The sequence below is a fragment of the Perissodus microlepis genome, chromosome 20 (genome assembly GCF_051167445.1).
Source record: "Perissodus microlepis isolate ML-2025 ecotype Zambia chromosome 20, ASM5116744v1, whole genome shotgun sequence".
In the NCBI taxonomy this organism is placed as follows: domain Eukaryota; kingdom Metazoa; phylum Chordata; class Actinopteri; order Cichliformes; family Cichlidae; genus Perissodus; species Perissodus microlepis.
The window spans coordinates 1,984,016-2,005,613 of NC_140480.1; the positions used below are offsets into that span (position 1 = coordinate 1,984,016).

The window sequence follows — 21,598 nt, forward strand, 5'->3', positions numbered from 1 at the left end:
AAAAGCATAAAAACATGGGGAAAAAACATGCCGTTTTATTCAGCAAAGTAGAATAAAACGGATATAAAACAAATATAAATGTAGGCTGTTGTGCAACTTTCATATCACGTAATTTAAAGCCTACATTAAAAGTCAGAAGAACAACAGCGTTATATTTTATACCCACTGGATTGAAACTAAACCGTAGTTTAGCTAATGTTGTTGACTTTTCCTCGTTAACATAAAAAAACTGGCTAAAACGAGTTAGACCTCAGCATATTTTGTATTTCAGCAACTGTAAAACTTGGCTGCTAAAGCAGGCTATGTTTAAACGCTTTAAAATGTTTGTTAAAATGCTTTAACCACGGAGACGGTTCGCCTGCTTGTTTACTCTGTGAAAGCAAATTCACGCGAGGCTGTGTTTCCAGTTCAGAATCATTTCCAAAGGCAAGGGCAACATGTTTTGTATCACTTTGCGCTTTTGGTTATGTGTGTAATGTATATAAAATGGTTGTGCGTCAAGGTGATATAAAACCTTTTGCTTTTACACACACACGCACACACACACACACACACACACACACACACACACACACACACACACACACACACACACACGCACACATGCACACACACATGCACACACACACACACATATACATAGTCAATGTAGGTGAAATAAATACTCAGAGTAAATGATGGTTGTTTTGTGTTTTTTTCCAAACACGCGCCGTAATCATGAAGAAAAATTACACTGGTGCAAAACAAAATCTTGGCCGTGTGGATACATTACTGTAGTGAACGTGTTCATCAAACACCACAGAATAAACAATACCCTGGTGTTTAGCAGCGAGGAGACAATATAGACAACATAGAGAATGAATAGAAATGTAGCCAATTTTCACACCTAAAAATTGTGTAACAAAGGCAGGTTTTTGCTTCATAGAAGGACACAACACCCACACGTTATATTGTCAGCTCATTTCACAAAGTCACACCACTGACAAACACGCACAAAAATGCTTTATGACACATTCCCACCTAGCCCGCAGGCTAACAGCGACTCAGCACAAAGCCTGAAACAGTCACGAGTAAAAGCAAATTATATGCGCACTAGTTAGATTTAATAACAGACGCATTTCACAAAAGACACAAAGAAACCTCACAAACCTGGCATTGCAGAAGAGTGCATACTGGAGTGATATATCTGAAATGATAAAGTAAAATGACACAACGCCTGTTGTTATGGTAGTACCCAAAATGTGTGCTGGGGTGTCACAGATGGGACAGTAATGTGCTGTTGCAGAGCTGCCAGCAGCATGGAAAATGTGCAGCGATTTCACAAACCAGTCATGGAAATTGTGCTTGAGGCTATAATAACAGAAAAACACGAGCGTATGACTTGATTGTTTTTTTGTTGTTTATTTTTTCCTACAGCAGAATGCACATTGACCCTGCACATGATGGCAGAAGAGCTCCACTTGAAACAATCAGATTTGCGTGACTGTGATTATCATAAGCTAGAAGTGAAGGGAGCTAACTGTTGTGAACTACTTGCTGTAGAGCCCAAAGATTGCGGTAGTTAAAGCAAAGCTATGTAGCAGGGTTATTATCCCCACATTTATGCTTTTCTTAAAAAGAAACTGAGGAAAACTTTCAATGGGCATTCATTCTTCTCTGCTTCCATAACAGAATGTTGTTTGTTTATACAGATCCATTTCTCCCGTGGAAACGCGAGAACCACCTTATTTCCCAATAAGTGGTCCCTGAAAATTTCTGGATTTTTTCCTTTTTCTTTTTTTTTCAATTTTTTCCTTTTTTGCAAGACGCCTAAAGCCGGCTTTGTCGTCTGGCTAAACATTTTGAAGAAAAAGCTGCCCCCCCAACACACACACGCACTTTTCTGGCACTGTTTTTTGTTTTGTTTTGTTTTTACCATGGTCTTTACACTTGTCTAAATTTCAGCCAGCAACCAACACTAAATTATCGTATAAATTATTGCAAACCTGGAGGTTGTTATGATAATGCCAGCAGGTATGGGTGTTGAATGCTGCGAGACAGCCTACATGGTAGTGGGTTTCCTGCACTAATCAGGAGCCACTGGGGCGACATAACTAATTTGCTCCTGGCGGCCACTTTAAAATATCTTTCCAGTTGCAAGCAGGCAGGCTGTGCTTTGTGAGCTCTTTCATGCTGTTGTCCACTCCGTGGCTAACTTCAAATTTATGGTGCCAGGATCACGCAAGCGCTTAATTAAATAGCAAAGCGATAACCACCGTCAAAGTACAGCAGGATTACATTATTACCTTTTACCGAATACCTTACACCAGATGCCATGTGCATGGGATTTAAACTTTCGATAAGTTTTACCAAAACTAATTTTGGTGACAACAATCCATAAATGGCAGCCTACAAAAGCGCTAATGTAAATGAAGGCGCTTTGCAAGCTAGTTGGTTGCAGCAATAGGTGCTCGTTTTACAGCGACGAACTGTTTTATGGCCCAATAGAACCGGTTAGGTGCTGAGATGTAAGTACAACATCGTAGTATAAAAGCATTCAATAGCCTATAATCACTTGATTAGAATTTGCAGGAGGCGGGTAACAAAATACCGCCAAGTATACTTACAAGAAAAATAAAGCAAATTTAAAGTCAGAACAGTTTATAGATGAAAACAGCAACAACAACAAAAACAAAAACAAATGTCTGCCTTAAATTTGTAACAAAATGGAAGAAAAAAATGAACCAAAAAGGAAAATGTAACAGTTTTTCCCTGTATTTAACTTTTTTTTATTAACTTTTTAGTTTTTTACTGGTGTGAAATGTTTTCTTTTTTCTAAGTTTATGAGGGGAAAAGACACACACACAAACACACGCACAAGACGGAGACACCCTCTACCCGGTGTTATTTTATAATTTAGTTTTTGTGCATAATAAATAAAAACATGATCTTATTACCAGTTTTCTGGCACAAAAATATTACTTATTATGTAGGCGAATTAAATAAATTTCCTCGTGCATAATAATGGACCCAGGCTACATCGTCTCCATTCTCTTTCCTCTGCTCTAAATGAAACAAACCGCCATGTTTTTCATCACCGCAACACCCAAGTGCACAAGCCAGACTGACGCATGGCAAGAGCCGCATTCCAGCACAGTGGACTGTCCTTTTGTCACACATCGCCAAAACTGATGTCTGCTACTACTACTACAACTAATAATACTACAGTGATGTCACCGAGGCATCTATCAGGAAACGTTTTCAAGATCCCGTTGAGGAAACAAAGCAGTTCAGAGGCCGGGAGAGTCCTGGCCCCCGTGTGGCTGAGAGACAACATCTGCAGAAGACTCTGCAGCACTCTCTGTTAGTGACGTTGGGTGTTGGAGAAACCTACAAATTACCACGTCACTGTCCCAGGGCCAAGGTTGGTGGGTGTGGCAAAGAGGGGCTGGTATAGCCTTGATCTGGTCGGCTAGCGTGCTTCGTCTTTCTTGAGTCAGAACAGCCCCCTGTCATCCCTGATGATATACTAAGACGGGCAGATTAAGTCTGATTTCACTTCATGCAGATAAAATACATGACCTTCTAAAAAGATGCACAAAAAAGCGCCGGTCATCCCTTTTACTCCCCCCACCCCGTTTTCCCACTTTAAACCGTTTTTAACTTGAAGAAAAACCTTATTTCCAAATAACCAAAATCACACCAACGGGAGGAAACACAACAACGTGCAAACGGTGCGGTAATATTTCTGTTGATCAGAACAGCCCGTGCAGTCTTTTGTTAAGTCAAGAATCAAAGGGTAGACTGACTCACAAGGACCACACACCCACGCACTCACAAACCGTCATGTTTGCACTTACAGAACCTCCCATTACGACAAATACACTGGGACAGCCACACACCAGCACGTTTTCTTTTCTTAGAGAATACAAATCCAGATCTACAGTTTACACCAAAATGTTTTAAAACGCCTCATGCGTGAAAACGTATACATTTTACAAGGACAATAAAGTGTATTTACTGGACGTGCTAAAGCTGGCAAAGTTACCTGCTGTAGTTTAATGCGAGGGGTCAAAGTTGTTCTCTGTACACATTCCATTTTCTGTTCCCACTCACTCTTATTGGCCCATTCCGCCGCTGCACACATTTCCGGGCTAAAGGGGCTCCTTGATTCCACTTTATTGCATCGGGTTAAAGGTGAAGGCCTTGACATTATGGAAGTTCAAAGACTACATTTAATTATAAATTGTACTTAATGCACACGTGCAATCATCATGCGCATATGTTTAGCGTACACGCACACAAACTAAACACACATGCGCTCACATAAGCCACACACCCGCATATATATATATATATATATATATATATACATAGACAGACATAGTCGGTCTGTCTCATGTCGAAACCTCTTTGCAACGTTCCTCGGACATGTAGTCCTGCTTGTTTACTATTTACTGCGGAAGTGAACGCCATTTCCTCCGAACAGACGGTGCAATTAAGAGAAAAAATAGGCATTTAGTGCCTGTGTCTTTATGGCAGTGTCTAGACTACAAGAGTGGCGATTCCATTTAGTGGGCACTAAAAGAGGTTATCATTGAACCCTTCTTCTCTACATTTCTAAGATCTGAGCTTCACCTCTCTTTTCTTTTTCTTTTTTTAACAGTTGTGCTAAAATTCAAACATAATCTTTTTTACACCGATGTAACCTTAAAATTGTCAAAAAGCCCTCAAGTATAGCCACTATTCCTTATTTTCCCAATCGACACCAAATCCACCGCACCAAATGCGTGTAGACTCGTGAACTGGCATTTAACAGAGGTTTAAAGTGTGCACATGTTATGTGTGCAAGCCAGCAGTGTTAGGTTATACACACATTTATGAGCAGTTGGTATTTCCAAAAGGTTTTGACTCACGACCAAGACAAAGTAACAAATAAATGCACACAGAACCACTGGTAAGGGTAGTAATTAAAAAGACAAACAGCACAAAGTCATTGTGATTTGCCTATAGATTTTCTGTTTATTTCATAGGTATTATGTTAATGATACACAGGCCGACAATCTGCTTCTGCTCTCTGGAATCGAAAGCAGCAACGCTTTAAGCAAATAATTTAACAAGTGTTGGCGTTAAAGCTGTTAGAGTTGAATGGGCACTGTACTGAAAAATAGCAGCAGGGATAGCGGAAAGGAAATTCAACATACGGTTATTTACAGTCATGATAGCACATTGCATAGGCTACTCTGTACAGGGGGATATACTTTTTTTCACAGATTGGACGTCACAGTTCTCAATGGCGAAATATGCAGCTTAATTAAAGATTCCCTATAATTTGCTCGTACTCCGGTAAAGAAATATTTAGATGGGGATAAGCTATATACAAAGACCAGAGCTGGGGGTGAGAGCTAAAAGTTGTCTGCGCAATAAAGGATTCAAAATGCTTGTTATATTTCATATTGTTTTTAACAAATATGTGAACAATAGAATAAACACAATGAAGAATCATGATAAATAGAGGGACATATTCAAGAACAGCATATAAATGATTATTCTAATCGTGTAGGCCTTTTTCTGGGGACCAGCTAGAAATTCGACGCCGCCCGTAGGGCTATAAGAAAATGGCGATTTTTATCCCATGCAGGCCTATTTCTGCCACTGTCCACTTTAGCATTGCACTGTTGGTGATGTGGGCTGCCTTAGAAAATGGGTATGCCCACAGTGACAACTCAGTGAGATAAGAGGGGGCCTAAATGCCACCGTCCCACACCGTGACACTCTCTGCTCCTGCTCACAATAGGGGATTTCCAGAGAAGTACTGGAGGCGATCTCTGCTCAGCTTCTTCTCTTTCATTCTTCTATTCTGAAACCAAATTTTAACCTGGCGGTCGGTGAGGTTTAACATTCGGGAAAGTTGAAGCCTTTTCTCTTTGTTGATGTAAACGTTAAAGAAGAATTCCCGCTCCAGCTCTCGAATCTGAAACTTGGAATATGGACACCGCTTCTTCCTTGTTCGAGGAGCGCCTGGAGAAGAAATAAAAGTGAAAAATAAAATTCAAAATAAAATCGAGCTGTCACGGAAAATGATCAGCGGCGTTACATTAATTAACAACAACAGCAATGCGTTTTTAAAGGGGGTCACAGCAAGCTTAAGTGCTGAAGAGGCGACAGACTTGCCAGATGCTAAGAATTCAGTTTCAGTGGCATTAGTACTGATAACATTTCAGTCAGCATTCATCTAGTGAACTGGCTGAAGCTATCAGATAAACCAACCATAAAGAGTGTTAAATATCCGAATCGCTTGGAGTAAATAATATCAACTTACAGCCTTTAAGTACGTGTTTATCTGTTATAAATATACAACAACAAAAGTATTTCACCGCATTATGTGCGCCACATTCCCCTGGAGCTAAACTAACAATTTACACAATCTTTTGGCAGTGGGTTTAAATGCACTGCCCTTGCCTGCAATGCCATACCAAGACCTCTGTGGCCCTGTAATTTCTTATCAAACAGGTGACCAGGGAAATGTGTGTGTTTTTTATTGTTTTTTATGTGTGTGTGAAAGAGGGCTAAACACAGGTCTCAGCTTGTGTCTGTTCCCTAGCTGAGCTAAAACAATGCACATGAGGCTAAATATGTTTTGAACACAAGCACCAAATCTCTAAAATTTCCTTTTAAAAATAAAATCCATTTTTAGATTTTTTTATTTTATTTATTTCTTTAGATGAAGTTAGTCATTAATAGAAATGACAGGCGACCTCATGCAAATCATTAGGAGAAAAGAAGCCTAATGTGCGGAAGGAAACATGCACATTAGTGAATTTAAGCTTTTTCCAGCGGATTGTGGGGAAGTGGAATAATGTGCAGCCTATGCAATCTCCACATACAAGGGAAAACACTATTAAGTGTGCTCGTAAATGAAGGAAACGCTTCTAATCTATCATCAGATAGATAGATAGATAGATAGATAGATAGATAGATAGATAGATAGATAGATAGATAGATAGATAGATAGATAGAACGCATTTAACCGTAAAGTGTGTAATACTCTTCGCAGCATGTCTTTTGCGAGCAAACCCTGTACTAAAAGAAAATTCACAAGACGCCAAAAGCAATGTTCTGCCCAATTGGTTTTTACTCTCGACAGCCCAACGAGAAAATCCCTTAAAATGCCCAACGCAAGTTCATGATCAAAGTTAACATTTGTCACAATAGCTCTCTCTTAAAAATTTCACAGACTCTCACCATAGAGGCGTCTGTGTATAACATCCCCTTTTTTTCAAAGCGCTTTCCCATCGTAAAAATTCTTCTCGTTGCAAGAAAGAGCTTTGTAGGGTTATAATAAAATCGTTTGAATGCTTATAAAACTCCACATAAAATCTGACCGACAAAACACCGGGTTAGTCCCCTTAACCTTCCCCCATTTTACAGCTCGGTATACCTACTCGAGTGGCTGCTCTTGCTGGCGTTGCCGTCCTTGGTTGTTGCAGAGGAAGACGTACATGAGCCTGAATTTGTGTGTTCCTCCTCATCTTCTGGGTCTTTTTCCTGCTCCGCGGCTCCGGGTACAGACGCTGTGGGCTGCTGTTGCTGTTGCTGCTGCTGTTGGGAGTCGCTTTCCAGCTTCTCCCCTTCGCCCTTTTGTAAACAATTGTCTGACTGATTGTCCGTGCTGCTGCAGTACGCCGTCTCAAAAAAGCGATCGAAACCTTGCGGGAGGACATTGTTTTTCCCCACGCCGGAATAAAAACCTGTGGAAGGGTGATTGGAGCCCGGATGGGTGTGATGGTGGTGGTGGTGGCTGTACACACTCTCGTTCTTCATAAGCATTTCTGTCATGGTGGATGGTGGAAGACAGTCTCTATGCACCAGATCCTCTCCCGAGTAGCACGACGCATAGTTGCTTCTGTGGTGCCATTTACTAGCAGGGTCCAAGCCGTAAGAAACTTCCCGTACCGGCTGCACTTGAGACAGATTTGTGGAATAGGGGTAGCTGATTTGTCTGGACGGGGCCTGTGGAAGAAACGAGGAGACGGCAGAAAACTCGGGGACGTAGTAGGTGCAGCTGGGGAGGTAGATATTGGACGCACAGCCCGTCCTGTCCCCAAACTCGGATGTCCGGTCTTTGCGCGTCTGGGAGCAGAAGTTGCCCAGATTCACCGAGTTAAACATCTTTCTCTCTCTCTCGTGCTCCGTACTATAGATAGATGTTTTGGATAGGAGCTGCAGCAGAAGGGGAAAATTTGGGAAGGCGAGATGACGCGCAATCCGTCTAAGTCGCCCCGCAGACACGTGATCGAAAGTAGATATTGTCATATATCAATTTGGAAGAGTTGGATGTGTAGGAGTGGTTGGCTTTAGGTAAGATCGAGGAGGTTCAAACGAATAATTTCCAAACACCACGGGACCACTAAGAAAACCAGTAACAGATTCCTGTTTGTTGGCTTATGACAATTAGAAAGATATGTACTGTGTATGTTTATGTTTATGGGCTGCTGGTAGGCTAGCTAAACAGCTACAGCTCCTTAAAAAGGCATAGCACAAACTGCAGAGTCCACTCAATGGCATGCTTTTCATAGTGTTATGGCGTTTTACAGGTAAGATTATTACAATTAATATTATCATTGCAATAATTACGCTCACTCTCACGAGTGAGTACTACTGGATTACTAGCAATGTAAAAGTGTTGACCAATGAATTGCAAATTATGAATACTGATCTTGCACACAACACAAAAGAAAGGAGGATAGTGATTAGCAATCACAGAGAATATAGCCCATATAAAGCATAAGCCCGTTAAAAAGCAGCCCCATGAGCTCAGTCAGCGCTTCAGAATTTATAAAAAGTTGCACAAATCACAGCAAATGACTCGTCTTTTTACGCTTTTTAAGAAGATTATGAGCTATTATTTATTTTTGATGCATTTCCACTCGTAAGTGCTTATCCGAGTTCGCTGCACATAAAAGCGTGATTAATAAACACATGTCTGAATCATTCATAGTTATGTTTTTAAAATTATGCAGCAGCCTATTGCATTACTTTGCCGTTCAGTTATTTAGGGTTCATCAAATGAAAAACGGGGAAGGAAACCGTAATTACACTGCAAGGTGAAGCATGTTGGTTGAGCAAGTTATTCGGTCCACACTAATTATTCCATTTGACTCTGGATAGTGACAGAGTTCATAGAAGACAATCAGACAATTCAAGACCTCGATCCTGGAATCCCTGCAGAACCATGGGCCATGCATCTAACCCAGACCAAAAGTGTGCCCCAATATATATAAACACACACACACACACACGCACGCACGCGCACACACACACACACACACACACACACACACACACATAATTAGTACCTCAAATGACTGGCTTTAGCATTACTCCAGTTTGGAGTGGTTATTGGCAACACTCCTCAGAATATTCAATGTGTTGAATAGCTTACACTTTCAAAATGTTCTGATTTATAAGTTTGGAAAAGGTGTGGTTGGACTTTATTGGCATGAAAATCCTTCTATAAGTATCTATAAGATGCAGAGCAGAGCAAGTATTAGTCCTTTCAGTAATGCGCTGCGCTACTTAAAGGCCTATTGACCGAGTAGTAGGAGTGCATCCGACGTTTCCCTCTAAAATTAAATAAGTCCCAGCTGATGGTCCAAGCTGCTCTGATTATTTTATTTTCACCAGGATGTCGACATTCATCTGTGCGTGACAGACAGGGACGTGTTCCTCGAACTTTAAAAAAATTCCAATAAAATGAATTGTTTGGAGAAAAGATGCGCCTGCGTGTGATTTCCTGCGTCATTGTAAACTTTTAATTGTACTGTTGAGGGCCATCTCAGAATCTTTATAGACTAACTGATACTATCTCAAGGTGAAATTAATATGATGGCCCATTGTTTATGATTATAGGCTGCTTCCTAAACGCTGCAATATACTCTCAAATTATTACCCAATTTTCCAATAACACAATATCGTTCTGTTGCAGTATCTTAGGGGACACCTGTGTTGCTATACATATATAAATTCAAAGAAAGTTAGTGACTTCGGTGATTCCCGACAGCAATGGGAAGAAGAAGCAACATCATCCGACCCCAAGCATTGGAAGTGAGATTCCACTGCAGACGAATTTGTGAAAACGTGGCAATGGCATTAGCTTGTTTACTACCCCTACAGACAAAAGGTTGCCTCACATGATGCATCCTGAATCCAAGTACAAAGAAAGCAGACAGCTGTCCAGACACAGCACTTGAATTTGACCACTAAAATCCTCTCTACGTCCACCATAAAACTGCGAATGGCTGTAGTAACGCTAAATCCCTTTGTTCCATAGAAAACCATAAACGCTGAGAATGAGAGGAATTTGGATTTCAGGAAGTGGATATTGTGCAACCTTTCTACAAAGAGGCAGCGAGATTAATTTCAGTTTGATTTTTTATTTATGTTTGGGGTTTTTTTTACTTCGAGCCGGCAAACGCACTTAAGAAATATTTAAGAAATCTGGTCTTTTTTTCCTCGAATATCGGAATAAAAGTTTCAAATCTGGCGTTTGGGACGTTTGCGAGGCAAAATATCTAATCAAAGTTACTCAGAATAAAATATACTGAGATAAGCAAAGAAAGAAAAAGACAATAAGAATTTATTTGTGATGCGTGAAGCCCGGCTGCTGTATTTTTTTTGGTTTTGTTTTTCTCATTAACAATCACAGCTCTGGAAATATTTGTGTAAACACACTGGCCCTGTGGCCTATATGGACACATGTTTGACACATGCTGCTCCATTACTGTTGTGCTGCTGTGCAACAACAATAATAATTCGCGCATCAAAATGTCATTGCCAATATTAACACTATGAAATATATAATGCACTGTGTGATTAAAAATAATAATAAAAATAAACCCAAGACTTGCATTTGAAGTTGAATTTCTAAAACCCGAAAAGCCGCCATACTAATTGGCCTTGGCTGTAATAAGGGTTCTGAATTATGACATTTAAAATGCATCCTTGTGTGAGCATCGCTCTGATCATAATATCATCCAAGAAATAAAGAATAAATAATAATTAAAAAAAAAAAAACAATAAATAAAAACTCCAAACTTTCCTTTCAGCGGGCAATAACAGAATCGAGGCAGACAGTCCAAAACAATACTGGCAATTCATTTCCTCATCATAATCATTTCAATGATGCGTAATAGCCCGGCATAAATAAGTAATGCGAGGGTATGAATAAGCGATGCACTAATAAAATTTAAAGGTTAAAGCTGCTGATCACGACAACAGAAACACAGAAAGGCTTCTCTGGACTCTGAAGTATTTCTACATTTAAACAAATGGAAAACGGCACTCCTGGTTGCATTTAAGTTGCGGTAATTGTCATAATATGGAAAAATATGACCAGCCAGCGTCCATCACTTGGCAATATCCGCTTCCTGTGGGTTCAAACACTGACTGCTTTCACCTTGGTGCGCAAGGAACAAAAGTGAAAGAATAGGATTTACCATGTGTTTATTTCACTGGATGTGGGAGCCGGAGCAGAAATTCCGCTAGCAGTAGGACCCAGGAAAGTTTGATAAGGCTGCACCAAATGAGCAGGCAAAGCGTATGCAGAGTTTTAAAGCAAAATGGCCTGTATCCCAGATATGTCTCCTTATAGTTCTAATTAAAAATAACTCAGACAATGAAAACATTTTAAGTGCACGTTCCAGTAGTCTTCAGACATAATGTTCAGTTTAGTGCATTGCTAATACTCCCTTAAATATCACTGTCAAAGCACTGTTATAGCTGTGTCTGAGGAATTTACGCTATTGTTGCTACCTAGCACCAAAATTACAACTGTTAGCCTAGGCGTCACCTTCTTGTAAAAAAAAGAAAGAAAGAAAGGGGTTGCGCCAAAGTGTCGATAAAGCCATTGCCAAAAGATACAAGTTTCACCACAGACACAGAGCTACACACACACACACAAATACACAATGGGTGCAGTTTACCAGGACACTGCTCTACAGTTAGCTGAAGTCAAGGCTAAATGTGGGAAGCCTGCGTAATCATATTACTGTCCCCTCATGGCCTAGATAAGTTTAATTGGATGTAAGCCGGGCAGTTAAACTTCCCTGTATGAGCTGTGAAGAGTTCCAGGCAACACTAAAGAGGCTTGTTTTTCTTGTCTCTCTCTCTCACTCTTTTTTCTTTTTTTTTAACTAAGATCTCCGTGAGTGCACCTAGCGTAAAGCGTTTGTGGTGACAACAATAGCTGACAAGATAAGGCTGTGTGTTGCTGTTACATTTAGAGCAATCTCCAGAGTGTATTTCACTTTCAACCACAAGGACATAAAGCTTTCACAACAATGTGTTAACGCTCTTTTTTTATTAGAAGTATTAAATGATTGCACATCACAAGAAATCGCTCAGTATAGTGACTACTGGATTCAGCTCCCATGTGTTATTTCGACGCCCTAAAAAGCACAGAGAGAGAGAGAAAGAGAGAGAGAGACCTGGAAACCATTTAAGCAGAGGAACAGTGAAGCGAGTCTATCTGAACAAATTCTAGAGGAACTAAACGTGAGCTTCTATTTGTGTTTTGCTAGAGGGACACTCGGCTTCACGGTTAATACTATTCTACAAAAGTCAGAATAAAGAGCATTTTATTTGAAGAGCCTACTTGAGGCTATGGTCTGTCACATGCTGATGTATTTTAAAAGATATTTTTAGGCTCGGCGTGCACTGGAATCTTCTATTTACTAGAGTTAATCTTCTAAAATACCTAAATTATCACATCACATAATAAGAAGGGGCATTTAAAATGTGAAAAAATGAATAAATTCGTTTTCTTTTCTTTCCTTTTTTTTTTTTTTTTTTTTTTTTTTACCGCGCTTACGATATTACGCATTGGAGGACCCAAGCGTGACGCATGTGTTTATTTTGAATTTGCTAACTTAAAGATAATGCATTTCCTTTGGTTTCGTCATATTTCGACATAACTCAACTTTAGTGTAATAATTATACTATTTTCTTTTTTTCTTTTTTTTTCAAGCGTTACAAGCAAATTCCTGAGGTTATTGGGTGTTTTTTTTTAAATATTTGATCTAATCTTTTCTGATGTTACCAAGCCCAACTGAGAAAATGTACATATCCACGCATACAGCAGGGTAATCGTGATAAAGTTTTGAACGTGAATGCAAACTGAGATACTGGTGGCTGATTTCTGCGTGGGTGTCAAAAGTCGGTTTTGTTTGCGTTAGTCTTGCGAAAAATGGTTCAGTATGCCCAAACTAAAAGCGACGAGTTTCCTGCTGTCATCTCAGATATGTTTGAAATACTTGCTTAAACTTAGTGCTAATGTTGTGTTAGCTCTGATATATGTTTGCTTTTTAAGGAGCCCTTACATTTACACCGTGCCAATGCATATAAAATAATAGACGGTAATATAGCTCAAGCTACACCACACATGACTTGAACCAACGCTGATCAAACTTGAACAGGTGACACAAAATTTTTCACCATGTATGAAACAGTTAATGCAGTTCCATGCTTGCATACTTGACCTTCAGTGGGCACTTTAAGGCCCTTGGAAAGACAAGTCCTCTATCAAAAATACGGAATGCCAATTAAAAACGCCTTAAGTGTCCTCGTCAGAGAGAAAATCAAACAATTTGTCAAGAAAAAAGAAAGAAAGTTCAATCAAAATACCGGCATTATATAGCCCAATACTGCATAAACACGAGCTGTGCACAATGTTTACATTCTTTATATTATTGCGAAAATATAACATAAAGCCCTGCCGTGATAATATAACTGGCTGATCGAGAAACATTACAATGATTTCAATCGATTCTGAAATGTTTTGTCTTTCTTTACACCAGGGACAACTGGTCTAAAAGGAATTCGGCTCTTTTGAGACAGCAATGAAACCTTCACACCCCGTATTAAGGGCTGTTGGAGGCGCGATGCTATTGAAAAACAAATTGATACGGGCGTGCATTTCAGAAAAAAAGCAGCTAGTGGCGAACTCATTTCAAATCATGTCAAAATCAATATATAATAGTTCTGAAAGACGTAAAACGATATAGATCTCTTACGTTGAGCATCCTACCTATCTTCTTTTTATCACATTAACAGTCTCCTTTAAAACACACACATTCACACTCACGCACGTCCACACACTCCACACTCCCCCTCTGCCACACACTTTAGTAGGAATAACAGAGCTTTCTATTTCTCAGGCCAGCTTTGTACCATAAACGACAGTGGGGTGACGGGGGACGTAGACCACACTCCACACAAGTTCTCTGCGAAGGGCACTGTGAAGCTCAGTGACCTTTGGGACGCGGAGACAGGCTGCCATAAACAGATTTAGCCAGTCTCAAAGTCAAAAGTGCTCAAGAGCTGTGAAAGACCTATTGTAAAATCCTGCAACGCCAAATATCACCAGATTGTCTGGAAACGCAAAGCATATCTTTGATTGTTTTTGGTTTTTTAAACTCATCATTTTGTAGAAAGGGAATTCGATCACTTTAGAATGCAGACAAGACATGTAAAGGCAAACTAAAATTAGATATTACGCAGTAATCATTTTTAGCCTTAGAAGAACAGAGTGGCAGGTAATGGCGTCGTGAACTGGTGTTTCTGGACGTGGAAAACCTTCCAAGCAATGATAAAGTAAAGCAAAGATCCTCTGTCTAAATATACAAGTTACAAAACGTAATAAATAATATTAACAGATAACTCTGGCTTGAAGTTCAAGTTAAAATTCCGTGTTCGGCATTTGATTCGACACAGTTCAAAGGCCTGATTGTCAAGTTAATGAGTCCCAAAAAATCCAACCATTTTACAAATGACGCATTGAACTAGCCTCTAAATACACACGAGTGTTTGTGTCATTTACTCATGACACTAATCGCATTCACGCTGTGCTGAAAGTAGACTTGTTTGGGTGCTTAGTCTAATTACGTAGCTGTCAAAATACATTCGAATTAAGGTGTTATGCAAATTGTTGCTGCTGTGAATTGCACTTTACTCTTTCTTTGTTAAGTGAGCGTTAATCTACCGCAGTTTGTTACAAACCATGGATCCTGGTTCATATCTATTGCTTCTCGCCCTCGTTTTCATGTCAATAGGTTCTTTTGCGGGTTATAGAAGCAGATCCATGGAACCTTAATGAGTTTCTGCTAGTGTTGTCAGCGCTTCATGGCAGGTTTTCCTGACTCCTTCTAAAAATATATTTGTATATTTGTAACATAGTACGGCCACGAAGGTTTGCGATTAAACAAAAAGCAAGAAAGACAATGGTGCTTTTTCCGTATGCCATTCTCTTCTTACCAATTTAACAAGGCAACGCACAAACATAAGATACAATTTTATCTCCTTTCATGGTCAACAACGCGTTTGATGACCTGAAAAGGCTGGAGCTGTTATGAACGACGTCCTCTCGGTGATCAAATTCAATAAAGCCACTTTAAGATCGCCTGGCATTATTTCATAGTCTTAGTTAATTATTGCAACAAATACTAGGTGCGCTTAACGAGTAATGTTTTGCATCAGATTGGCGTCGCTTTGTGAATATGATGCACTGTGTATTCATTAAAACATACACGGACACATGTGTGTTGTCATCGCTGCGTAAAATGGAAAATATGAGAATATTACGCACTGCTTTCTTCTTTTAAAGGTAAAGAAATGATTAAAATTCCGTTGACGTGATATATCGAAACGATTTCAAATCACCGTTTTATCAGGTAGGCCTGAGCAAAATCTACATGATGCCAGCATGTGTCTTTCATTTACGCCTTCCCTTGAAGTGTCATGTATTTAAATTCATAAACAATTGGAGAAGTGTTAATTACATTTACTAGGGTTACTTAAAAAATCAGCATTTCGATTTTTGTTTTCATATCCGCACATACATCGTGCCCTTTTTGAAGCAGTGTGTACAGACAACCTCACGGAGGACCGTACAGCCGTTATATTTATTAAATCATATGTAGCACATAAAAGTACAAAAATAATTCTGAATTGATGAAAATAATAGAAGGGCTTTTGTTGCGGTTTAAGATCCGCCTAACTAAGGAAGGTGGTTGTCGGTATTAAGGTAAACAGGCACACATATCAGCTTCTTTTACTTGCGTAAACAGCAATATGATATAGCTCCGGTAACACTCCTGCAGGACTTTTATCAACTCAAAATAAACGTTTCGAAATTTCAAAAGCTCACTGATATATCTTAAATCATAAATATCCGAGGCAATAGTTAATCGAACACCAAGGGGATTGTGCCAAGTAATGAGCTCACGCCATCTTACATTTGTACATGTATGCCTGATCACGCACAGACCAAGTCAGGAATGTCATTCAGTCAGGCGGCTGCAAGGAGCAGACGTTCACAGTTCACTGAAATGGCAACATCTGATTCCAAATGCAGACAGCACAGCAGTTTCCAGTGAACATAGCCTACTTCACCATAACTCAGACTGCAAACTGTTGAAGACAAACGTACAATTGCATGTTTAGATAGCTGACAGGACAACGCTGCACTGCCGCGCATTGCTTTACACTCATTTGCCAGTAGGGAGAGCCTTGTGGATTTTAGAAACGGTTCATTGTAAAGGAGTGTGTGCGTACTGTGCATGTCATTTAAGGGAAGAATGTTTATTTGGTCTGCGTGCATGTTATAATGAACTTTACTTTGATATATAATTATCACACTTAGAAATCCGCACTGCAAGGCAGAAGATGGGATACACAAGGAAAAGGCAGTCCAAAGGGCTTGACTATATGGAGCACTGGGGTGTAACCCCATTACTGCTTTACAGAGCTATTGCGTGTTTAGCTGCGCCGTTATAGGCTTGTAGCATACCAGTGACATTGATTAGGTCGAACTTCAAGAGAAACCACAAGGACGGGAAAGGGAATTTTACTTTAAACCAGTCTAGGTGTTTTGTAGTTGCTGTTGTGTCCCAGGCTTTATAAACACAATATTCAGTGTTAGTTTAAAATATGCACCTGGATGCAATTTTGCATTTTAACCTATTTGCCTATAACCTACCTTTGCATCTGTTGCGGCAACAATAAAAAAATAAAAAAATAAAAAGCTCCCCCTGTGTGGGCTCTATTTTCTTACGTTTCACAGCATGTGTAATTAATGTGCCAACAAAACACTCTTTCAAATGCTTTCAAATGTCCTATTAATGTTCAAATCTTTATTTCAGTGTGGTGGACGCGTGTAGCTTTTAAACCGTGTTACAGGTCACGTCCAATAAAATAATCCCCACAGTTATCACTGGTGTTGAAGCAGAACATTCAGATAAGCAACATAATAACAGGCTAATACCAGTAACCTTTTCAATACTGTGTTTTATTGAAGACCTTACGCATATACATTCATATCATTATTACTTTTACAAGACAACGTAGCAATCCTTACAAGCGCAAAGAAAGGAATGCAATCGGAGTGACATAAAATAACGATAATAAACAACTACTACATTGAAACGTCGTTTCTTTAAATGTCATGAATGGTAAAATAATAATAATAATAATAATAATAATAATAATAATAATAATAATAATAATAATAATAATAATAAAAAAATAAAAACATTTGTAAAATTTTAAAAAATTAAACAAACCTTACATACCATTTCTTACCATTCTTGACACTATACACTTTTGGCCTACATTTCCAGCCCTTACAACCACAAATAGGCTATAGCCTATGGAATGCGATATTGTTACAAGACGGTCAATAACATAAAGCACTAGCCTATTACATAGCGATAAGGCCTCCTCAAATAGGATGCAAATACCAACATATGTCATTTCATTGAACAAAGTTGTACACAAGTACAGGGTAAAGAAAGGGGCAACACTGAGCACATTGCAAAAAGCAAGTACATTAATAGGTCTAATAGACCGTCCTCCCTCCCTAATAATAATTCTAGTAATAATAATTCTAATAATAATAATAATAATACATTCTTTGAAGACGTTTGAGTCCAAAAAGTTTTAGTTTGTTGGCATTTGTTTGGAAGAAAAAATATAAAAGTCACCTACAGAAAAAGTGTCCTGCAGAACATGACTTCTGATTATTTCACATCAATAACATGCTGAGAACATTTCACTGCTATAGCTTACTCATTGTACATGACGGATAATGCACTGCATTCACTCTGAATTAAGGGAGCACACACATAAGCCTATGATTACATTTTTTTAATTCTACATATTGATTTTAAAAAAATCATAAGCACCGAGTTTCTGAAATGCGCTTTCCCCAAAAAACAACTTATTCTCCCGCTGTTGCAAGTTTAGGCGGGTCCCTCGCTGTAACCGAGTTGGCCTTGAACACAGTTGTGTAGTACTGTTGAATCTTTCCATTACAGGTCCTCGCTAGTTCATTGTAAAATACACTTTTTTTGACTGGTACAGTCTGGACTTAAACTTTTTATAGCAGCTCAAACCCGTTTTCTAACGGTGACCTCACTAAACGAAAGAAACGCAACCCATGCAGGATTCAGTGGTTGATGTTAAGACACGTTTAAAAGCAATAAAAGTAGGGGTGAAAGAGGAAAATACCTTCAGAAATCTATTTGCACATGAACAAAGTCATGGCAATCAATTTTCAATGCGCAGTCATAAAAACATTGATATGAATTACACTGCGGTTTTAGTTCTCGCCTCCTCACGCAGACTCCCAGACTTCCAGATCTGCCGCCCGTGACCGTGAACGTGCCCATAAACGTGGCGAAAACTATGGAGACAAGATAAAGGCGTTGCTCCTCTTACCTAACAAAATATGGCATGTGGAGGTAAAGGCGACCGAAACCGAGATTCTTCTTTATCACTTCATAACTTCAGACATTTCTTTTTGCACTGATTCGCCCCAGCCAGGCTTCCCTGTCTGACTTCAGTATTATTTTTAGGCCTATTTCGAGGGCTCGCCGACTCTCCCGCCTTATTTTCTCTGACTAAAACGGTAACAATCCTGATGTCGTCACTATGTGTCAACCGAAAAAGATGTTACACTAAAGACACATTTAGGCCGTACACTAATGTCATGACAGATCGGGATAAAGTAAAACACACGCACACAAACACATTCTCACAGCTTCTTCTGTGCGAGTATGCCAAAACGTGAAGACTCACTGACGTGTATAGCTTTGGATGCCAGACAGCGGCTTGTTTAGGGTTTTTGCAACCCGCACCTTTGATATAAAAATATTAGAAATAAAGTAGGGTAATAAATGCTTGCAATGTAAAAGATGGGTAGATGGTTGCATGCACTAAAAGAAGACCTAAGGGAGCGTAGAAGGCTTGGCTTTTTCTTTTCTTTTTTTTTCTTTTTCTTTTTTACTGCCTATCGATTCACCTTCTGCCGCATCTCTAAAAGTAGGCCAAAGCTTGCTCCCTCAGCATGAGTCTCTTCTTCTTCATCCTGCGGTTCTGGAACCAGATCTTGACTTGTTGGTCACTGAGGTTCAGACGATCGGAGAGTTCCCTCCGCCGCTGCCTGGTGATGAATTCGTTCAGCATAAATTCACCTTCTAACTCAGCCAGCTGAAGCTTGGAATAAGGTTTGCGCTTCTTTCTGGTCCGAGTGTGCATCGGGTACCACGGGGCACCTGGAGAAGAGGGGAGAGGAGGGGAGCACACAGTGGATTAGTCACCACGGTTGCAAAATCACGGTCACCTCCAAGGTTATGGGGAACCTACTGGGGCATCAGCTGTCCAAGTCAAGTTGCCTCCCTAGTTAAGTCAGTATGCAATGCGCCATGTTAGAGCAAACCTGTTAAATAGCATTGTGATAAGGCGCTTTTCTAAATATGTATATATGTCAATAAATGTATTATTTTGGTTTAGCTGGAGTCAGCTGATGTGATTTGCTAAACATCCATGATGTAGGGCTTGTGCTTTACCTTAAACTGAGAAAACTAATGCCCCTGGAAGCTGTCATTCCCTGCACATGTACCATGAATTTGTTTTGGTCTCTGACTCAAATCCCAATATTTGTAAATCAGGACTTGTCCAGTTTCGTTTCATTTTTGTTCCCCACGTTTAAAAAACCCAAAAAAAATCAGCCACCTTTATGGAGCCCACCAATATACCGCGGTTTGTGTCACAGGAAGTTTTATTGTTGCAGTTAAAGCAGCATTAACGTGGTAATTGAGCCGTGCTTGCAAATACCCCGTACTTATTTGCGACTTTCAAAGCATATTAAATGACTCCTGAGTCTACAGCGACAGAGATTAATTCTGTTTACGAGTCATTAAAAAGAAAACTGTCTCTATTCGATGCAGTCAACCAAAGCGACTCACTTCTTTAAATCACTGCACTGATCTGTGTGAGTGCGAACAAAATAGACCAAAGTCAACCGTTTATATGTCTAAGTAACAGAACCTCGCCTAAGCTATAAAAAATAGAAGACGGAACTAAATTGTTTACTCAAACGCTGCTTGTGATATGGATTGTTGGGGGTTATCTCTAACTGTACACACACACATGGCGCATGGAGTATTTTAGGGCAACCCCTAGTGGCGTTTGCACACCACGCAAGTACCCTGCAGGCTAACCTAAGCTGCATGTTGTGCATCAAGATAACGAGCTCTAATGACGGTTTAATACCGCAAATGTACGCTGTGCGCAGCCTGTTCTTTCTTATAAATAATGTGAAGGTGCGATTGTGAGAACTGTGGTTAAAAACAAAATACGCTCACCTCCGCCTGCGGCTATGTTGCTGGAATGGCTTCCCGGTGACACCAGGGTCTGTGTGTCGCTGGATGAAGGCTTGCTGCCCTCGTTGAGCAGAGAGGAGCTGGAATCGGACTCCATTGACTGACAGGATGGCGGGTCTTGCGTTAGCTGCTCGGTCCCATAATCGTATTTAGAAAAGGCAGCCGTGCTGCCAATTCCACTGTGCATCCCGTGGTCAGATGTTAGGGATGATGTGTCTCTCGCCCTATCCTCTCGTTTGAGACTGCTGCCACCTGAACAGGTCTCCCTATTCCCGTTGCCATTGTTGTAATAGCATTTGCCTTCCTCTGGTCTGGTAATTTCACACGACCGATTGAAGGAAGGGTTAATAGACACGGGGCTGCTAAAGTAGGATTGAGAGTATCCATTGCACGGCTCCGAAGGATTCCACGGGAGGGAGCAAACGTTGTCCCTTCTCGGGTACGAGAGAGACGGTAGCCCCGCCAGTTGTCCCCCTGAGGCTCTAAAATTCGGAAAGTAAAATGTGTCTCCAGTGTGGATGTTTACCAAAGGTCCCACAAACCCTGGATTAAGGAGATTATGCTCGCCCATTTCCGCGGGCCCGACCAACAGCTTCTAGTTTATTGCAATCTGACATTTAACGTAGTTAAACCTGGAGGAGCGCCTGATTGGTCATTCTCAGACCACGTGTCCAGGCTAAGTTCTGCTACACATGGTACCACCCACTTGGTCCATCTCAGACAAAACAAAACATTAACTTCTGTATTACTGAGGTTTATATGCTTTTTAAAAATACTATAAACCTTTTATTAAAAATGTAGAATCTTGTTTTTGCTCACTCGAGCAACGCCGCGTCCAAAAGGAGCCCAGGCTCTTTCTCCTTTTACACTCGTGGAACTGTCCATGGCCTCGTTTAATA

The 21,598-nt window shown here is 40.1% G+C and overlaps 2 protein-coding genes across 2 annotated transcripts; both read right to left on the minus strand.

Annotated features, from left to right (window-relative positions):
* Positions 1-5,767: 5,767 nt before the first annotated feature.
* hoxc11a (homeobox C11a) lies at positions 5,768-8,295 on the minus strand. The gene is made up of 2 exons (XM_084917381.1): positions 7,425-8,295; positions 5,768-6,000 (listed from the first exon to the last, which is right to left on the minus strand). Exons 1-2 carry the CDS (start codon positions 8,293-8,295, stop codon positions 5,768-5,770), a joined length of 1,104 nt encoding a protein of 367 aa, XP_084773507.1.
* Positions 8,296-19,277: 10,982 nt separating this feature from the next.
* Positions 19,278-21,270, minus strand: hoxc12a (homeobox C12a). Its single transcript, XM_084917397.1, has 2 exons — positions 20,682-21,270; positions 19,278-19,589 (listed from the first exon to the last, which is right to left on the minus strand). The coding sequence occupies exons 1-2, from the start codon at positions 21,268-21,270 to the stop codon at positions 19,351-19,353; spliced, it is 828 nt and encodes a 275-aa protein (XP_084773523.1). The 3' UTR covers positions 19,278-19,350.
* Between the last annotated feature and the right edge of the window lie 328 nt (positions 21,271-21,598).